The sequence below is a fragment of the Balaenoptera ricei genome, chromosome 11 (genome assembly GCF_028023285.1).
Source record: "Balaenoptera ricei isolate mBalRic1 chromosome 11, mBalRic1.hap2, whole genome shotgun sequence".
Classification (NCBI taxonomy): Eukaryota; Metazoa; Chordata; class Mammalia; order Artiodactyla; family Balaenopteridae; genus Balaenoptera; species Balaenoptera ricei.
This window is the reverse complement of record NC_082649.1, coordinates 60,351,762-60,368,442: the sequence shown is the minus strand read 5'-3', so window position 1 is coordinate 60,368,442 and position 16,681 is coordinate 60,351,762. Positions and strand designations below refer to the sequence as shown.

At 40.8% G+C, this 16,681-nt stretch overlaps 2 protein-coding genes across 31 annotated transcripts in view; one reads left to right on the top strand and one right to left on the bottom strand.

Annotated features, from left to right (window-relative positions):
* Positions 1 to 3,619, bottom strand: part of CCDC13 (coiled-coil domain containing 13) — a 28,672-nt gene extending 25,053 nt beyond the window's left edge. The window contains exons 1-2 of the mRNA XM_059939276.1: positions 3,399 to 3,619; positions 1,395 to 1,543 (exon numbers count right to left, since the gene is read on the bottom strand). Coding sequence (XP_059795259.1) covers positions 1,395 to 1,543; positions 3,399 to 3,619 — 370 coding nt within the window. The remainder of the gene's footprint in view (positions 1 to 1,394; positions 1,544 to 3,398) is intronic.
* ACKR2 (atypical chemokine receptor 2) overlaps positions 1 to 16,681 on the top strand; it is a 110,441-nt gene that overhangs the window by 35,070 nt on the left and 58,690 nt on the right. For 9 of the 30 annotated variants that reach the window (XM_059939301.1, XM_059939280.1, XM_059939285.1 and 6 more), the window contains 3 exons: positions 639 to 1,604; positions 2,660 to 2,976; positions 3,368 to 4,449. The gene's annotated coding sequence lies outside the window, so the exon portion shown is untranslated. The remainder of the gene's footprint in view (positions 1 to 638; positions 1,605 to 2,659; positions 2,977 to 3,367; positions 4,450 to 16,681) is intronic. The other 21 variants (XM_059939300.1, XM_059939290.1, XM_059939289.1 and 18 more) reach the window with 13 other exon arrangements.

The window sequence follows — 16,681 nt, the reverse complement described above, 5'->3', positions numbered from 1 at the left end:
CAAACACTAAAAGTCCACCAAAGGAAAACCAGTTCATCAGCTGTCAGCAGCCTGTCACTCTAGCCTGGTTTAAAAACATGAACTGAGACTGTCAGATTTTTCTCTTCAAAACATGAAGTTGGAAATCAGAAATGGGGACTTCTGAGCGAGGACTGGATTTAAGAGGTCTTGAGGGAGGCTCAGGGCTGGCACTCAGGAGAGGCCGTGAGCACGCCAGCAGAAGCAGCAGAAGACAGGATGTGGGGCAGGCTGGAGAAGAGGGGGCAGGCCCTGTCTCCCAGGTCTCCTGGGGTGAGGAGGCACCTCCTGCCCTCCCTGGAGCCCATCAACTTCTCGACACTCTTGCAGAAGCTGCCCCTTCGCATTTGAACCCCGAGCCAGGTTAGGTGTTGTCTTCTCTTCAGTGTGGTTTTGTTTTAGACAGAAGAGGCCAAAGAATGGAGGGAAGCACAACAGGCTACCAAGGGCCTTTAAGATACCAGATTCCCCTTGTTTTTTAATTCAGCACTGGTCCTCTGGGTGCACCTACTCTTAAAGTCATTTACTAGCAAAGGCAGAGAGAGACGCTCTGGCAGATGCCAGGTGAGGCATCATGCCCTCTGTGATTGCTGACACTGACTTTGTGCTTTCTCACTCAGCCACCTGGGAATTGCTCAACGGGCGTACATCGAGCAGAGGACAATCAGGGCCAAGGTCCCCACCAGATCTGTAAGAACAAGGTCTAGCTCATAACCACAGAGTCAGTGGTCAATGTCCAGCCCACACCCACAGGGCTAAGGTCATCTCCAGGCCCACAAAGCCAAGGTCCCTAACAGACCCACAGGGTCAAGGTCTCCAGCAACAGAACCAAGGTCTAACTCCGACCTGAAGGGCCAAGGTCCACTGTACATGCTGCTGGATCTCAGGAAATCCTCCCAGAACAGCTAACTCCCCTGTCTTGTCCACCCTTCTGGAGCAGCAACAGCAAGTGGTGTAGAGCAAATGCCTACTTCCACTGGGGCTTTTTCACGTCCATGATACGGTGTTTGAGCCAGAGCATCCAGATAGAATGGATGCCGTTGGCCCACCGAACATGCAGCGAGCATCACGGAGAACTCTTGTCATGAGTCCCAGCGGGGTCACCCACACTGCCTGGAATGCCTGCCTTCTGCCCCTGCTGTTCTCGTGCTTCCGTTTCCCAGCAAGCTGGCCTACCTGGCCTGCTCCATTCCTCTCCCCTCTCCCTCACTTCCAGGAGTCATCTGGACAAGCTTGAGCACAGCTGAACCTTGCACTGTCTCTTGAGCACCTGCCCTCTGGAACCTGCTGTTTGTCCTGCCCTGTAGGCTCCATGGCAGCTGGGCCAGCCGACCTGGACTTCAGAGCAGAAACTGTCGCAACAGCGGTGGAGCTACCTGTGAAGGCAAATCTGTCCTCTTCTATTTTCTTTTTGAGGTGTTTGATTTCAAAGTCCCTCTCCTTCAGCAACTTATACAATCGCCCGTTCTCATCCACTGTTTCCCTGAGTTGATCCCGAAGCCGTTCAATCTCGTCTTCAAGCATCCTGCAAGGCAAAGGCAGAATCACAGGAACCGTTGGGCAGGGGTCAGGCCTCCACAGCCCAGGTTTGTTGTACCTGGTTGGGCACTGGGTGGAGATAAGAACTGGTCTGTACAAAATAGGAATGAGAAATTAAGGGAATCTCAGTGAGCAGATTTTTAACACACTGTTCTCAAAACTGAACGATTAAGGATACACACACAAGTGAAAGGAGAAAGAAGTTTTCAATAACGTGGTTTACTACGGATTCAACAGAGGTATATAAAACCCCACCCAGAGAATTCATACTGTTTTCCAGCATCCATGGAACATGCATAAAGATGTATTATAATTTAGGCTTCAAAGGCAACCTTAGCAAATTCCAAATAATGGACATCATACAGACCATTTTCTTTAATGGCAATTGACTAAAATTAGAAATCAATACTAAAAAGAGAACAAAAGTAAAATAAAAAACAGAACTCCAAACCCATCATATGCTTGGAATGGAAAAAAAAACCCACACACATACACACACTCCTAAATTATTTATGGGTTAAGAAGAAATCATAATGTGTATTATGAAGCATTTAGAATGGATTGACTGTAGAAGCAATATATATGAAAACTTGCGAACAGCAGCTAAAGTGATACTTAGAAGGAGATTTTTAGCCTTAATTGCGTATGTATATTAGAAGATGAAAGAGGAATTGTCTAAGCCTTAAGTTGAGACCAGGTCTCTGGGTCTCAGGTAAACCCAATAGGAAATCAGAATAGGTGGCTAGTTTTGTATACTACAATTGTCTTGCAAGTCATTTTTTTAGAACTTTAATACGTGAGAAACATGTGACTGGTGGGTCTGTGATCACTTCTACCATTAGGCATGGAGCCAGCTCCATAGAGGCAGTTGCTCAGGAAGTAAATAAGTTACAGAAATTATAGATAACAGTAATTATTAACTAACAGCTATTATTATTGTTGGTGTTATTCTACCAACAGCTCAAGTCTCCACAAATGCCAGTTTCTCTGACTTGGGGAAAGATCGTTTGGGACAAATGGTCTGGGGTTAACTTAGAGCTAATATTTAGGAGCCGTATGAATTTTTTCAATTATTGAGAAATCTTTATTTTTTCCTAATTAGCATTTTTCAGTAGAACATTGTGAAAATCGAGAAACCATGAAAAGTAGAATTTGCAGATGGAGAAGATAGATTCTGGGTGAAACCAGAAGCAAAGAGATAGCTCAACAACTGCTGTGATTTTTTTTTTTTTTTTTTGCAAAATGACTAGCAAAGAATTTTGTTTCAATCCAGACTCCTGCTTCTAATAACCAATATAAATCAATGCATCTGTGTGACATTGGCAAATTTAAAACAAAATGAGAAGATTCTGGACTCCTTTCAACTGTTTCACCAACCATATAAAAGCAAGGAATCCATAAATTGCTTCTTCAGGACAGGTATGTTTATGTGTCTTTATGTGTCAGGAAAGGGAAATTGACACAGGAGAACAGTCCCAGATGAGGTTTGGAGTAGTGATCACCTGTGAATCATCAGGGCCAGCCAACCAGCTCCTCAAAAACCAAAACACATTTTTCACGAAAGAGAGACTACGTAAGAAAATTCAAGTGAATAAACTACACGTTGATGAGTTTCAAATTTTCCATTTGACTTTAAGTGGTTTTTGAACACACTTCATGTCAAATTATGTCCCTTTATCCAATGCAAGAGTCTTCAATAACAATCTCTGTGTCAAAACTTCTGGGTCTCAGCTGATAAACACACATCTGGTCAACCTGCCTGTCGAACTGTCTGCAATCATTCTCCCCCACCTTCCCTACCTCCCTGCAGTGCTCCTCGGAGAGTCCAAACTTGCATTTACCTCTGCTCAAAGCTGGTTTTTGAGTTCTGCTCCCCGGCTTGGAGGACGCTGAGGCCATCAGAGATCTCCAGGGGCTCTTTTTGGTCATCAACTCTGCTTTGGAGGCTAAGTTCTTTTTCCTTCCGTTTCTCCATCTGCTTCTGTAACCTTCTGTGCTGCATCTCCTGCATGGCCCTGAACTGGAGCCTCAAGGTGTCCTGTGAGCCTTCATCCTCTGCCATCTTGCCCTTGGAGTAGGAAAAGAAACCTGAGCCTAAGCAAATTCCACAAACTGCTCCTTTCCCAAGAGTGCTCAGCACATAGTCAGCCCTGTCCACAACACCCAAACCTGGAGTTGGCTGCTTATCTTTGCATGTGTCCATGAGGAAGCTTGGAAGACCCACCCTCACTTCAGGTCCCCTGAAAGCCAAAGCTGAGCCAAGCTAAGCGTCAGCTCTCTACACACCCTCCCATGCCTGAATGTGCCACCAGACCTCGAATGGCATCAGAATACTCTCCCCATCACTCAGATTCAACAGTTGACTCCTTCCTGTCCCTAAAAACAGTGGCTCTCAACTCTGGCTGACCATTAGAATCTCCTAGGAGTCCCTAAAGTATAGCAATGCTGGGGCACATCCCTGGACCATTTAAAATCTTAATCCCTAGGAATGGGGCTCAGACATCATTACTGTTTTTAACTAAGGTATAATTTTAGGTTGAATTATAATTTACACATAGTAAAGTGCGTAAGTCCTGAGTGTACAACTCAATAAATCTTTACACAGGTATGCAGCCCTGGCTCCGGCTAGGGCCCCGGTGGCTGCCGGCTCCCCCAGCTCCAGCCCGGGCCCTTCTGTACTTTTCCCTGCACTTACAGTGGTCACGCCGCTGCTGCCTTCTTTGGCTGCAGCAGCTCGGGCACCTCTTCTAGACGCCTTATTGCGCTGCCCCGGCAACCGTCACCAGGGAAACCAGCCACGCCGCTGCGTGACGTACTCACGAGTCTACGGCAACCAAGAGGGCGCCGGGAGTTCGGAAAGGGACAGAGGCGCAGATGGTCCGGGTTGAGGCTGTAAGTACATAGGCGAGGTGGGCTGACGGATGAGGGCGTCTTGTGTATGAGACTTTAAAGTTGGCCCAGTGGTCCGCTTCTGGAACATATTTTAAAAGTTTTGTGGGCCAAACGTTCTGCGCAGAGATGCGCATCCCGCAGTCCTGCTGGGGGGAATTAAGGTGAATGATCCCACCATGAAATTTAACGTAGCCATTCAGAATGTCTTTGGAAAATGTGGAACAGTGGCGGGGGAAAAGGTTATTTTGTGACGGTGAGTGAAAAAGGCAGGACACGAAATAGTAATTGCTAAGTAAATGAAGTTGTATTTTTAAAAACTAAGAACGGAGGGAATTACCTGGCGGTCCAATGGTTAAGGCTCCGCGCTTCCACTGCAGGGCACGGGTTCGATCCCTAGTCGGGGAACTAAGATCCCGCATGCCCTGCATGGCGCAGCCAAAACAAACAAAAAACAAAATTAAAAACCCCTAGGAACAGAAACAAGACTGCGGAAGAATGCATAGAAATATTAAAGTTAAAAATGGTTGTATTCGTGTGCTAGAATTGCAGTGCTGTGTTTTTATTTTTGCACTTTAGAGGATTTAGAATATAGTGAACATGGTTTATTTTCAAAGTGGAAAACACTTGTATGTTTGGTTTTTTTTAAAAGACACTTACCAATTTAAGTCACTACTATATCCAGGTCTTTATAATTAGAAAGTCTTCAGATACCTCACGGTTGTTTTTCTTTCTTCTTTTCCTCATAAAGCATTCACCCACAGACATGCATGAAGGTGGGGCACCAGATCACATTTTGCAGAACTCTAATGCAATATCACAACCAGAATATTGACGTTGGTAATTTTACTTGTATTCATTTGGGTGTGTTTAGTTCTATACAGTTTTATCATGCTTAGGCTTGCGTATTCACCACCATCCTCAGATATTGAACACTTAAATCACCACAAGGATTCTTCTTCTTGGGCTTTTATAGCCACACCCGCTTCCCTCCCTCCCCACCCCCAAAGGCCCTAATCCCTTGTGACCACCAATCTGTCCTCCATTTCTAAAATTTTGTCATTTCAGAAATGTTATATAAATGGAATCATATAATACGTAACCTTTGGGGACTGACTTTTTTACTCAGAATAATTTTCCAGAGCTTCATCCAAGTTGTTGTATGTGTCAGTTTGTTCCTTTTTATTGCTGAGTAGTTTTCTATGGTATGGATGTACCACAAATTGTTTAACCATTTGCCGGTCAAAGAACATCAGGGCTGTTTCTAGTTTGGGGCTATTACAGATAAAGCTGATATAAACATTCATGTATAGGTTTTTGTGGGAACTTAACTTCTCATTTTTCTGGGATAGATGCCCAGGAGTCCAGTTGTATGATAATAACATGTTTAGTTTTGTAAGAAACCGTCAACCTATTTTGTAGAGTGGCTGTATGATTTTACATTTCTACCAGCAGTGTATGAGTGATCCACTTTCTCCGTATCTTTGCCAGTGTTTGATGTTGTCACTATTTTTTATTTTAGCCATTCTAATAGGTGTGTAGTGACTTCTAATTGTGGTTATAATGTGCGTGATGGATAATGATATTGAATATTTTTTTCAGGTGCTTATTTGCAATCTGTATATGCTCTTTGGTGCAGTGTCTATTTATGTCTTTTGCCCAATTTCTAACTGTTGACTTTTGAGAATTCTTTATACATTCTAGATATTAATCGTTTGTTGGATTGTAGTTTGCAAATATTTTCTTCCGTTCTGTAGCTTGCCTTTTCTCTTCACATGGGTTTTCACAGAACAAAAATTTTAAATTTTGACTAGGTCCAATTTACCAATTTCTTTCTTTCGGTGTCAAGTGTAAGAACTCCTTGCCTAGCCCTCAATCCCAAAACTTCCCCCTGTGATATTCTAAAAGCATTAAAGTTTTATGTTCATGATTTATTTTGGCATAATTTTTATGTAAGATGTGAGGTTTAGATTGAGATTCTTTTTTTTTTTTTTGACCTATGGCTGTCCAATTGCTTCAGCAGTATTTATTGAAAGGTATCCTTCCTCAACTGAATTACTTTTGAACCTTTGTCAAAAATCAGTTGTGTAAATTCAGAAACAGCAACAAAAAACAACCCAATTCAAAAATGGGCAAAGGACTTGAAGAGATTCCTCCAAAGAAGATATACATATAGCTAATAAGCACATGTAAAGATGCTCAACATTACTAGCCATTAAGGAAATGCAAATCAAAGCTACAGTGGGATACCACTCCATACCCATTAGGATGGCTGTTATTAAAAAAATGGAAAATAAAAAGTGTTGTCCAAGATGTGGAAAAATTGGAACCCTTATGCATTGCTGGTGAGAGTGTAAAATGGTGCAGCCGCTGTAGAAAAGTTTGGCAGTTCCTCAAAAATTTAAACATAGAGTACGATCCAGAAATTCACTTCTGCGTATATGCCCAAAATATGAAAGCAAACAGATACTTGTACACCAATGTCCATAGTAGCACTATTCACAATAGCCAAAAGGTGGAAACAATCCAAATGTCCATCTGTAGATGAATGGATAAACAAAATGTGGTATTATCCATTAAATGGAATATTATTCAGCCATAAAAGGAATGAAGTACCGATACATGCTACAACATGGATGAACCTTGAAAACATTATGCTAAGTGAAATAAGCCAGACACAAAAGGACAACTATTGTATGATTCCACTTATATTAGGTTCCTAGAATAGAGATTGCCAGGGAACAGGGGAAGAGGGAAATGGGGAGTTATTATTAAAGACTCTGAAGTTTCTGTTTGGAATGATGAAAAGGTTCTGGAGGCAGATGATGGTAATGGTTGCATAGCATTTTTTTTTAATGTTTTTATTGGAGTATAATTTCTTTACAATGGTGTGTTAGTTTCTGCTTTATAACAAAGTGAATCAGTTATACATATACATATATCCCCATATCTCTTCCCTTTTATGTCTCCATCCCTCCCACCCTCCCTATCCCACCCTTCTAGCTGGTCACAAAGCACCTAGCTGATCTCCCTGTGCTACGCGACTGCTTCCCACTAGCTATGTATTTTACATTTGGTACTGTATATATGTCCATGCCACTCTCTCACTTCGTCCCAGCTTACCCTTCCCCCTCCCCGTGTCCTCAAGTCCATTCTCTAGTAGGTCTGTGTCTTTATTCCCATCTTCTTCCCCTAGGTTCTTCATGACCTTTTTTTTTTTTTTTTCCTTTTTTTAGATTCCGTATATATGTGTTAGCATACGGTATTTGTTTTTCTTTTTCTGACTTATTTCACTCTGTATGACAGACTCTAAGTCCATCAACATCACTACAAATAACTCAATTTCGTTTCTTTTTATGGCTGAGTAATATTCCATTGTATATATGTGCCACATCTTCTTTAGCCATTCATCTGTCGATGGACACTTAGGTTGCTTCCATGTCCTGGCTATTGTAAATAGAGCTGCAATGAACACTGTGGTACATGACTCTTTTTGAATTATGGTTTTCTCAGGGTATATGCCCAGTAGTGGGATTGCTGGGTCGTATGGTAGTTCTATTTTTAGTTTTTAAGGAACCTCCATAGTGGCTGTATCAGTTTACATTCCCACCAACAGTGTAGGAGGGTTCCCTTTTCTCCACACCCTCTCCAGCATTTATTGTTTGTAGATTTTTTGATGATGGCCATTCTGACTGGTGTGAGATGATATCGCACTGTAGTTTGATTTGCATTTCTCTAATGATTAATGATGTTGAGCATTCTTTCATGTGTCTGTGGTTAATCTGTATATCTTCTTTGGAGAAATGTCTGTTTAGGTCTTCTGCCCATTTTTGGATTGGGTTGTTTGTTTTTTTGATATTGAGCTGCATGAGCTGCTTGTAAATTTTGGAGATTAATCCTTTGTCAGTTGCTTCATTTGCAAATATTTTCTCCCATTCTGAGGGTTGTCTTTTCATCTTGTTTATGGTTTCCTTTGCTGTGCAAATGCTTTTAAGTTTCATTAGGTCCCATTTGTTTATTTTTGTTTTTATTTCCATTTCTCTAGGAGGTGGGTCAAAAAGGATCTTGCTGTGATTTATGTCATACAGTGTTCTGTCTATGTTTTCCTCTAAGAGTTTGATAGTGTCTGGCCTTACATTTAGGTCTTTAATCCATTTTGAGTTTATTTTTGTGTATAGTGTTAGGGAGTGTTCTAATTTCATTCTTTTACATGTAGCTGTCCAGTTTTCCCAGCACCACTTATTGAAGAGGCTGTCTTTTCTCTATTGTATATTCTTGCCTCCTTTATCAAAGATAAGGTGACCAGGACTTCCCTGGTGGTGCAGTGGTTAAGAATCGGCCTGCCAATGCAGGGGACATGGGTTCGAGCCCTGGTCCGGGAAGATCCCACATGCCGCGTAGCAACTAAGCCTGTGCGCCACAACTGCTGAGCCTGCGTTCTGGAGCCCGTGAGCCACAACTGCTAAGCCCGCGTGCCTAGAGCCCGTGCTCCGCAACAAGAAAAGCTCCTGCTCGCCACGACTAGAGAAAAGCCCGTGCGCAGCAACGAAGACCCAACGCAGCTAAAAATAAAAATAAATAAATAATAAATAAATTAAAAAAAAAAAAGATAAGGTGACCATATGTGCGTGGGTTTATCTCTGGGCTTTCTATACTGTTCCACTGATCTATGTTTCTGTTTTTGTGCCAGTACCATACTGTCTTGATTACTGTAGCTTTGTAGTATAGTCTGAAGTCTGGGAGCCTGATTCCTCCAGCTCCGTTTTTCTTTCTCAAGATTGCTTTGGCTATTCGGGGTCTTTTGTGTTTCCATACAAATTGTGAAATTCTTTGTTCTAGTTCTGTGAAAAATCCCAGTGGTAGTTTGATAGGGATTGCATTGAATCTGTAGATTGCTTTGGGTAGTATAGTCATTTTCACAGTGTTGATTCTTCCAATCCAAGAACATGGTATATCTCTCCATCTATTTGTATCATCTTTAATTTCTTTCATCAGTGTCTTATAATTTTCTGCATACGGGTCTTTTGTCTCCTTAGGTAGGTTTATTCCTAGGTATTTTATTCTTTTTGTTGCAATGGTAAACGGGAGTGTTTTCTTAATTTCACTTTCAGATTTTTCATCATTAGTGTATAGGAATGCAAGAGATTTCTGTGCATTAATTTTGTATCCTGCTACTTTACCAAATTCATTGATTAGCTCTGGTAGTTTTCTGGTAGCATCTTTAGGATTCTCTATGTATAGTATCATGTCACCTGCAAACAGTGACAGCTTTACTTCTTCTTTTCCGATTTGGATTCCTTTTATTTCTTTTTCTTCTCTGATTGCTGTGGCTAAAACTTCCAAAACTATGTTGAATAATAGTGGTGAGAGTGGGCAACCTTGTCTTCTTCCTGATCTTACTGGAAATGGTTTCAGTTTTTCACCATTGAGGACGATGTTGGCTGTGGGTTTGTCATATATGGCCTTTATTATGTTGAGGTAAGTTCCCTCTATGCCTACCTTCTGGAGGGTTTTATCATAAATGGGTGTTGAATTTTGTTGAAAGCTTTCTCTGCATCTATTGAGATGATCATATGGTTTTTATCCTTTAGTTTGTTAATATGGTGTATCACATTGATTGATTTGCATATATTGAAGAATCCTTGCATTCCTGGGATAAACCCCACTTGATCATGGTGTATGATCCTTTTAATGTGCTGTTGGATTCTGTTTGCTGGTATTTTGTTGAGGAGTTTTGCATCTATGTTCATCAGTGATATTGGTCTGTAGTTTTCTTTTTTTGTGACATCTTTGTCTGGTTTTGGTATCAGGGTGAATGAGTTTGGAAGTGTTCCTCCCTCTGCTATATTTTGGAAGAGTTTGAGAAGGATAGGTGTTAGCTCTTCTCTCAATGTTTGATAGAATTCGCCTGTGACGCCCTCTGGTCCTGGGCTTTTGTTTGTTGGAAGATTTTAAATCACAGTTTCAATTCCAGTGCTTGTGATTGGTCTGTTCATATTTTCTATTTCTTCCTGGTTCAGTCTCGGAAGGTTGTGCATTTTTAAGAATTTGTCCATTTCTTCCAGGTTGTCCATTTTATTGGCATATAGTTGCTTGTAGTAATCTCTCATGATCCTTTGTATTTCTGCAGTGTCAGTTGTTACTTCCCCTTTTTCATTTCTAATTCTATTGACTTGAGTCTTCTCCCTTTTTTTCTTGCTGAGTCTGGCTAATGGTTTATCAATTTTGTTTATCTTCTCAAAGAACCAGCTTTTAGTTTTATTGATCTCTGCTATTGTTTCCTTCATTTCTTTTTCATTTATTTCTGATCTGATCTTTATGATTTCTTTCCTTCTGCTAACTTTGGGGTTTTTTTGTTCTTCTTTCTCTAATTGCTTTAGGTGTAAGGTTAGGTTGTTTATTTGAGATGTTTCTTGTTTCTTAAGGTAGGATTGTACTGCTATAAACTTCCGTCTTAGAACTGCTTTTGCTGCATCCCATAGGTTTTGGGTCGTGTTTTCATTGTCATTTGTTTCTAGGTATTTTTTTATTTCCTCTTTGATTTCTTCAGTGATCTCTTGGTTATTAAGTAGTGTATTGTTTAGCCTCCATGTGTTTGTATTTTTTACAGATTTTTTCCTGTAACTGATATCTAGTTTCATAGCGTTGTGGTCAGAAAAGATACTTGATACGATTTCAATTTTCTTAAATTTACCAAGGCTTGCCTTGTGACCCAAGATATGATCTATCCTGGAGAATGTTCCTTGAGCACTTGAGAAGAAAGTGTATTCTGTTGTTTTTGGATGGAATGTCCTATAAATATCAATTAAGTCCATCTTGTTTAATGTATCATTTAAAGCTTGTGTTTCCTTATTTATTTTCATTGTGGATGATCTGTCCATTGGTGAAAGTGGGGTGTTAAAGTCCCCTACTATGATTGTGTTACTGTCGATTTCCCCTTTTATGGCTGTTAGTATTTGCCTTACGTATTGAGGTGCTCCTATGTTGGGTGCATAAATATTTACAATTGTTATATCTTCTTGGATTGATCCCTTGATCATTATGTAGTGTCCTTCTTTGTCTCCTGTAATAGTCTTTGTTTTAAAGTCTATTTTGTCTGATATGAGATTGCTACTCCAGCTTTCTTTTGATTTCCATTTGCATGGAATATCTTTTTCCATCCCCTCACTTTCAGTCTGTATGTGTCCCTAGGTTTGAAGTGGGTCTCTTGTAGACAGCATATATACGGGTCTTGTTTTTTTATCCATTCAGCCAGTCTATGTCTTTTGGTTGGAGCATTTAATCCATTTACTTTTAAGGTAATTATCGATATGTATGTTCCTATTACCATTTTCTTAATTGTTTTGGGTTTGTTATTGTAGGTCATTTCCTTCTCTTGTGTTTCCTGCCTAGAGAAGTTCCTTTAGCATTTGTTGTAAAGCTGGTTTGGTTGTGCTGAATTCTCTTAGCTTTTGCTTGTCTGCAAAGGTTTCAATTTCTCCATCAAATCTGAACGAGATCCTTCCTGGATAGAGTAATATTGGTTGTAGGTTTTTCCCTTTCATCACTTTAAATATGTCCTGCCCCTCCCTTCTGGCTTGCAGAGTTTCTGCTGAAAGATCAGCTGTTAACCTTATGGGCATTCCCTTGTATGTTATTTGTTGTTTTTCCCTTGCTGCTTTTAATATTTTTTCTTTGTATTTAATTTTTGATAGTTTGATTAATATGTGTCTTGACGTGTTTCTCTTTGAATTTATCCTGTATGGGACTCTCTGTGCTTCCTGGACTTGATTAACTATTTCCTTACCCATATTAGGGAAGTTTTCAACTATAGTCTCTTCAAATATTTTCTCAGTCCCTTTCTTTTTCTCTTCTTCTTCTGGGACCCCTATAATTCGAATGTTGGTGCGTTTACTATTGTCCCAGAGGTCTCTGAGACTGTCCTCAATTCTTTTCATTCTTTTTTCTTTATTCTGCTCTGCAGTAGTTATTTCCACTATTTTATCTTCCAGGTCACTTATCCGTTCTTCTGCCTCAGTTATTCTGCTATTGATCCCTTCTAGAGAATTTTAAATTTCATTTATTGGGTTGTTCATGATTGTTTGTTTGCTCTTTAGTTCTTCTAGGTCCTTGTTAAACGTTTCTTGTATTTTCTCCATTCTATTTCCAAGATTTTGGATCATCTTTACTATCATTATTCTGAATTCTTTTTCAGGTAGACTGCCTATTTCCTCTTCATTTGTTAGGTCTGGTGGGTTTTTATCTTGCTCCTTCATCTGCAGTGTCTTTGTCTTCTCATTTTGCTTAACTTACTGTGTTTGGGGTCTCCTTTTCGCAGGCTGCAGGTTCGTAGTTCCCGTTGTTTTTGGTGTCTGCCCCCAGTGACTAAGGTTGGTTCAGTGGGTTGTGTAGGCTTCCTGGTGGAGGGGACTAGTGCCTGTGTTCTGGTGGATGAGGCTGGATCTTGTCTTTCTGGTGGGCAGGACCACGTCTGGTGGTGTGTTTTGGGGTGTCTATGGCCTTATTATGATTTTAGGCAGTCTCTCTGCTAATGGGTGGGGTTGTGTTCCTGTCTTGCTAGTTGTTTGGCATAGGGTGTCCAGCACTGTAGCTTGCTGGTCGTTGAGTGGAGCTGGGTCTTGGTGTTGAGATGGAGATCTCTGGGAGATTTTCACCGTTTGATATTACGTGGAGCTGGGAGGTCTTTTGTGGACCAGTGTCCTGAAGTTGGCTCTCCCACCTCAGAGGCACAGCCCTGACGCCTGGCTGGAGCACCAAGAGCCTGTCATCCACACGGCTCAGATAAGCACGGGGCCCCAAGGGCGGACGCTGCATAGCATTTTAAATATACTTAGTGCCACTGAACTGTACACTTAAAAATGCTTAAAATAGTAAATCGCTATGTATATTTTATAGTAAAAATTTTTTTTTAATCAGTTGAGCATATTTGTTTGGGTCTAACTGCTCTTTTTTCTAATCGCTAAATTACGCCCTTCCCACAGTTTAATGTAGCTCCAACTTTAAACTGGGACCTTTATCTTTTTTAAGATGATAAGATCACCAAATAGATTTCCCTTCACTGAAATAATATTCTCTCTCCCACAAATAAGTAAATATAACATAAGCAGTTAGTGATTCTACTCTTACTATGAGAAGCAAAATTGAATTGACTAAAGTCTGTCAGAAGTAAGAATACCTAGGCTTTAACTCTCTGACATTAGTCAAGTCACAAATCCCAACTTTCTTCTTAAAATAGCAATAGTAAATTTATTCCCGTGATAACAAATAGGTCACGAAAGTGCTTTGTAAACTGAAATGCTCTTCAGCTGTCATGCATTATACAGACTTAGCTGTTTTGCCTCAAAATGGAAGTAAGCTTTGCTGCAGCTTAAAACCAAGGCCCATTTGGCTCTCCCCATTTCAGGGCTCTCCTCTTAATGGACCTCAGCTTTGCAGGTCCAAAATCTAATTTGGTCATTAAACCGGGAGTGTCTCTTCGGACCAGACTTATGCCAGCCATGGTATTAAGTGATTAACATGTAAACAAGAACACTAAGGCACTAGTTTACACTAGGGGATTGTGACCCATATCCAGAGCTCCTCCTTTCCCAGAATCAGACACCCATGAAGCCAAAAGAGTCATCAGAAAGATATTGTGAGCGATTCAGAGCAAACAGAAGCAAACTGCATTGAAATATTTTTGACCCAGGGTTAAGCCTTGTTAAACATTCTACTTCACAGTCAGAAGCACCCATAGATAAAAATTGTCTGTTGTCTCCAGGTTCAAGTTCCCTCTCGCTAAAAGGTGCTGGATATGCACTGCCAGTTCTGCCTCTTCATCTCCCCATGGATTTGGGCTTTCTTTTTTGGCCGCCAGCCTCTCAGACTCCCCTGCTCCCCACACACTCTGCCTTTTAACTTAACACCATTTTGGCTATAGTCAAGTCCTCTTTTATCCATGGAGCAATTTTGTCTAAGACGTGTTTGTATATATGGTGATCTCATTCATCATATGGTTGACTTTATTAGAAGACTCAATGTTCTGCCAAGATTCATTAGTCCTTAGTTCCAAGGGACCTCTCTGATGGCTGAGATCTACCGTGGCTCTCCTCCAAGCATAATGGATTGGTAATATATTTTCTATTTTCCCCCCAAATTTCTCAGTTTCACTTTTGGCTCACATCATGGTCTTTCAAAACACTTGGATGAAAGTCACCTTGTCTCAGTGATAACTGGTTTCTCTCCTGGTGATTAGGTCTCCAATGCCTTGTGTACTTACTAGTTTTAATTTACTGCCTCCACAGTAAGACCATGGTTATGTGGGAATCTCCGCAGCTTCCTTTTTTTTTTTTTTTAGTTGAAGTATAGTTGATTTACAATGTTCTGTTAATTACTGCTGTACAGCAAAGTGACTCATTTATACATATATACATTCCTTTTTAAAATATTCTTTTCCATTATGGTTTATCATAGGATATTGCATATAGTTCTCTGTGCTATACAGTAGGACCTTGTTGTTTATCCATTCTGTATACAAAGGTTTACATCTGCTGACCCCAACCTCCCACTCCATCCCTCCCTCAACCCCCTTCTCCTTGGCAACCACCAGTCTGTTCTCTATGTCTGTGAGTCTGTTTCTGTTTCATAGGTTCATTTGTGTCATATTTTAGATTCCACATAAGTGATATCATATGGTATTTGTCTTTCTCTTTCTGACTTTACTTAGTATGATAATCTCTAGTTGCATCCACTCAGCTTCCTTCTTATATAAAGACCAAAACAAATACTGACTGAGGATTTTTATATATGAAAAAACCTGAGGATAAAGCAGCTACAGTATATTGGAAAAAAGTATTGGATTTGGGACCTAAGTGGGGAGTACGTGTGCATGTGTGTGCAGTGGAAGGTGGAAATGAAGGGAAGGGAGAACAAGTATTTCTTGGACAGGCATGATTTTATGTACCTGCCTTCTGTTCCATCATGCGGTCTTTCCATGAGACCAGGGGTCTCAAGTTCTGGATTTGGGTCCCAGCTCTGTCACTGTTCAGTTGTGTGGACTTGAGTAAATTACAGCTTTCCACATTGAAAAAGTCAGGATAATACATACTTAATTTTTTGTGAGGGACTTAAAAGAGTATTAAAGCACTTTGTATACAGCAAAGCACTATACAAAGTGTTACCATAGTGGAACACGCATTGTGTTTTAAACTCAAATATAGCAAGATTTGTAAAAAGGTAAAGTTCACCATGGCCTGGGAGAGTTCAGAGTTCACCAAAAGTAGAATTGGGTTGGGTCTTTAAGGAGTGCACTGAATTGTCAGGAAGAGGGAACATTCAGGAAAGGACTAGAGTCCAAGCAGAGGTGTCAGGGGCAGTGGTGAGCACAGGGCCTTTGCATCAGTGGCTCTGCTGGAGCTAGGTGGCAGGACAGGAGGTGAAGGGCCTAGGCAACAAGTAAAAGAGCAAATCTGAGTGATGAAGGACTCTGCTTATGAAAAATGGCAGAGCTTGGTGACTGGCTTTATAGTGATAAATGAACAGGAGGAAGGAAAGACACTTCTGAGTTTGAGCCCAGGGTGTGACATGTGTGAGATGGAGATCCCTGACAGGAACGGGTGATCTCAGAAGGAGCACCAGTGGGGAAGACGGTAAGTATAGCTGCAGATAAGCTGAGTTTAGGTCATAGGGCTCTAGCCGAAAGGTATGATGATGGCATTTCTACCTCATGTTGTAAACTTTTAGTCACTCTGTGACACTTCAGAGTTACACTGGGGACAGGAAAAAGACCTAAAACCAATGTTATAAGAAGCTCAGGATACTACAGAGGGGACCTGTTCCTGGGTTCCTCTGAGGGGACCAACTGGATGCTGGCCTCCACTCTGGAACTATTTATCACTGCTGAATTTAGGAGAAAATTTCCTAACTTTCGTCTTGCTAAAAACAAATTATTTTGCTCCATTTCAGTGACTAAGGGGAAAGTAGGCTCTCTTTATCTAAGAATAAAGCCAGGATGCATGAGTAGTAGTGGCTGTTACATGAACTTATAGCAGGTAAATCATTCACTAAGAAAGTGGTAATCAAGTCACGGTTGGTGCATGTTTGGTTTCCTTTCTCCAATTTCCCGTTCAATTTGAAGAGCTTTCAAACAGGATTAAGTATATAAATAATTGGCAGTTCCACTATTTGACACATGAGAACTTTAAAATACTTTATGTTCATTCAGCTTTGTTCTGGCCTTTGTTTTGATGGGCTGTAA